Source organism: Trichosporon asahii (genome assembly GCF_000293215.1).
Source record: "Trichosporon asahii var. asahii CBS 2479 unplaced genomic scaffold scaffold00056, whole genome shotgun sequence".
NCBI classification, from domain to species: Eukaryota; Fungi; Basidiomycota; class Tremellomycetes; order Trichosporonales; family Trichosporonaceae; genus Trichosporon; species Trichosporon asahii.
In genome coordinates, this window is record NW_014040868.1 from 48,397 (window position 1) to 49,194 (window position 798).

At 63.8% G+C, this 798-nt stretch overlaps 1 protein-coding gene across 1 annotated transcript; it reads right to left on the minus strand.

The window, feature by feature from the left end:
- A1Q1_03329 (uncharacterized protein) lies at positions 1–798 on the minus strand (the record flags this gene model as incomplete). The annotated part of the gene is made up of 3 exons (XM_014323161.1): positions 1–307; positions 384–646; positions 721–798. The coding sequence occupies 3 exons, from the start codon at positions 796–798 to the stop codon at positions 1–3; spliced, it is 648 nt and encodes a 215-aa protein (XP_014178636.1).

Here is a 798-nt window from a genome sequence, read left to right on the forward strand (position 1 = left end):
TTACATGGCCACAGCGATGAGGGCGGCGACGGCGACACCAGCGACAGCGACAGAGGCAGTCAGCGCCGATGCGGTGCTGTTGGCGGCCGCAGGCGAGGTCTGAGGCTGGTTCTGGGCGGGGGACTGGGTCGCGTTGCCTTCGGGGGTGGGGCTTGCATGAGTCTGGTTCTGGCCAGGCTGGGCGTTCTGAGGCTGCTGCTGGGATCCATTCAGGTTACCCCCGTTCGAGCTCGGGGGCGCGTTGGTCTGGTTCTGTCCGTTCTGCCCGCCTGTCTGCCCGCTTCCAGAGCCGGACCTGTCGTCAGCCCTGTCTTCGTCATTAAGCGGGCTCCGGGTTGCCCTCCCTAGTTGGCGGAACTCAGGCGGCACCTCGCGTTACTTACGTCACGTTGACTGCCTCGGAGAGACACTTGTCGTCGAACCCGTCCTGGACCATGACAGGGGACGAGTAGGCGGTCGTGCCGGTTGCATCGGTGATGCGGATCGTAACGTCGGTCCCCGAGCGCAGGTTCACGACCCACGTGAATGCAGTTCCCTGCTGCGGGGGAAACTTGGCCAGCGGCGCAGCACTCGCCTGCCCCGCAGGAATGGCAGAGGGGTAATACGGCGCCTTACCGTTCGCCCACGAAAGCTGCACCGGCTGGCACTGCACGAGGGACGCCTAATGTTAGCTTCGATTTCTTGTGGATGGTAGCAGGTGAGAAAGAGGCGAGGACTTACGGGAGTGTTGATAGTGAGCGCCTGGCCGCTCGCGACGGCGGCCAGGGTAGTGACGACAGAGAAGACGAGCGAGAACAT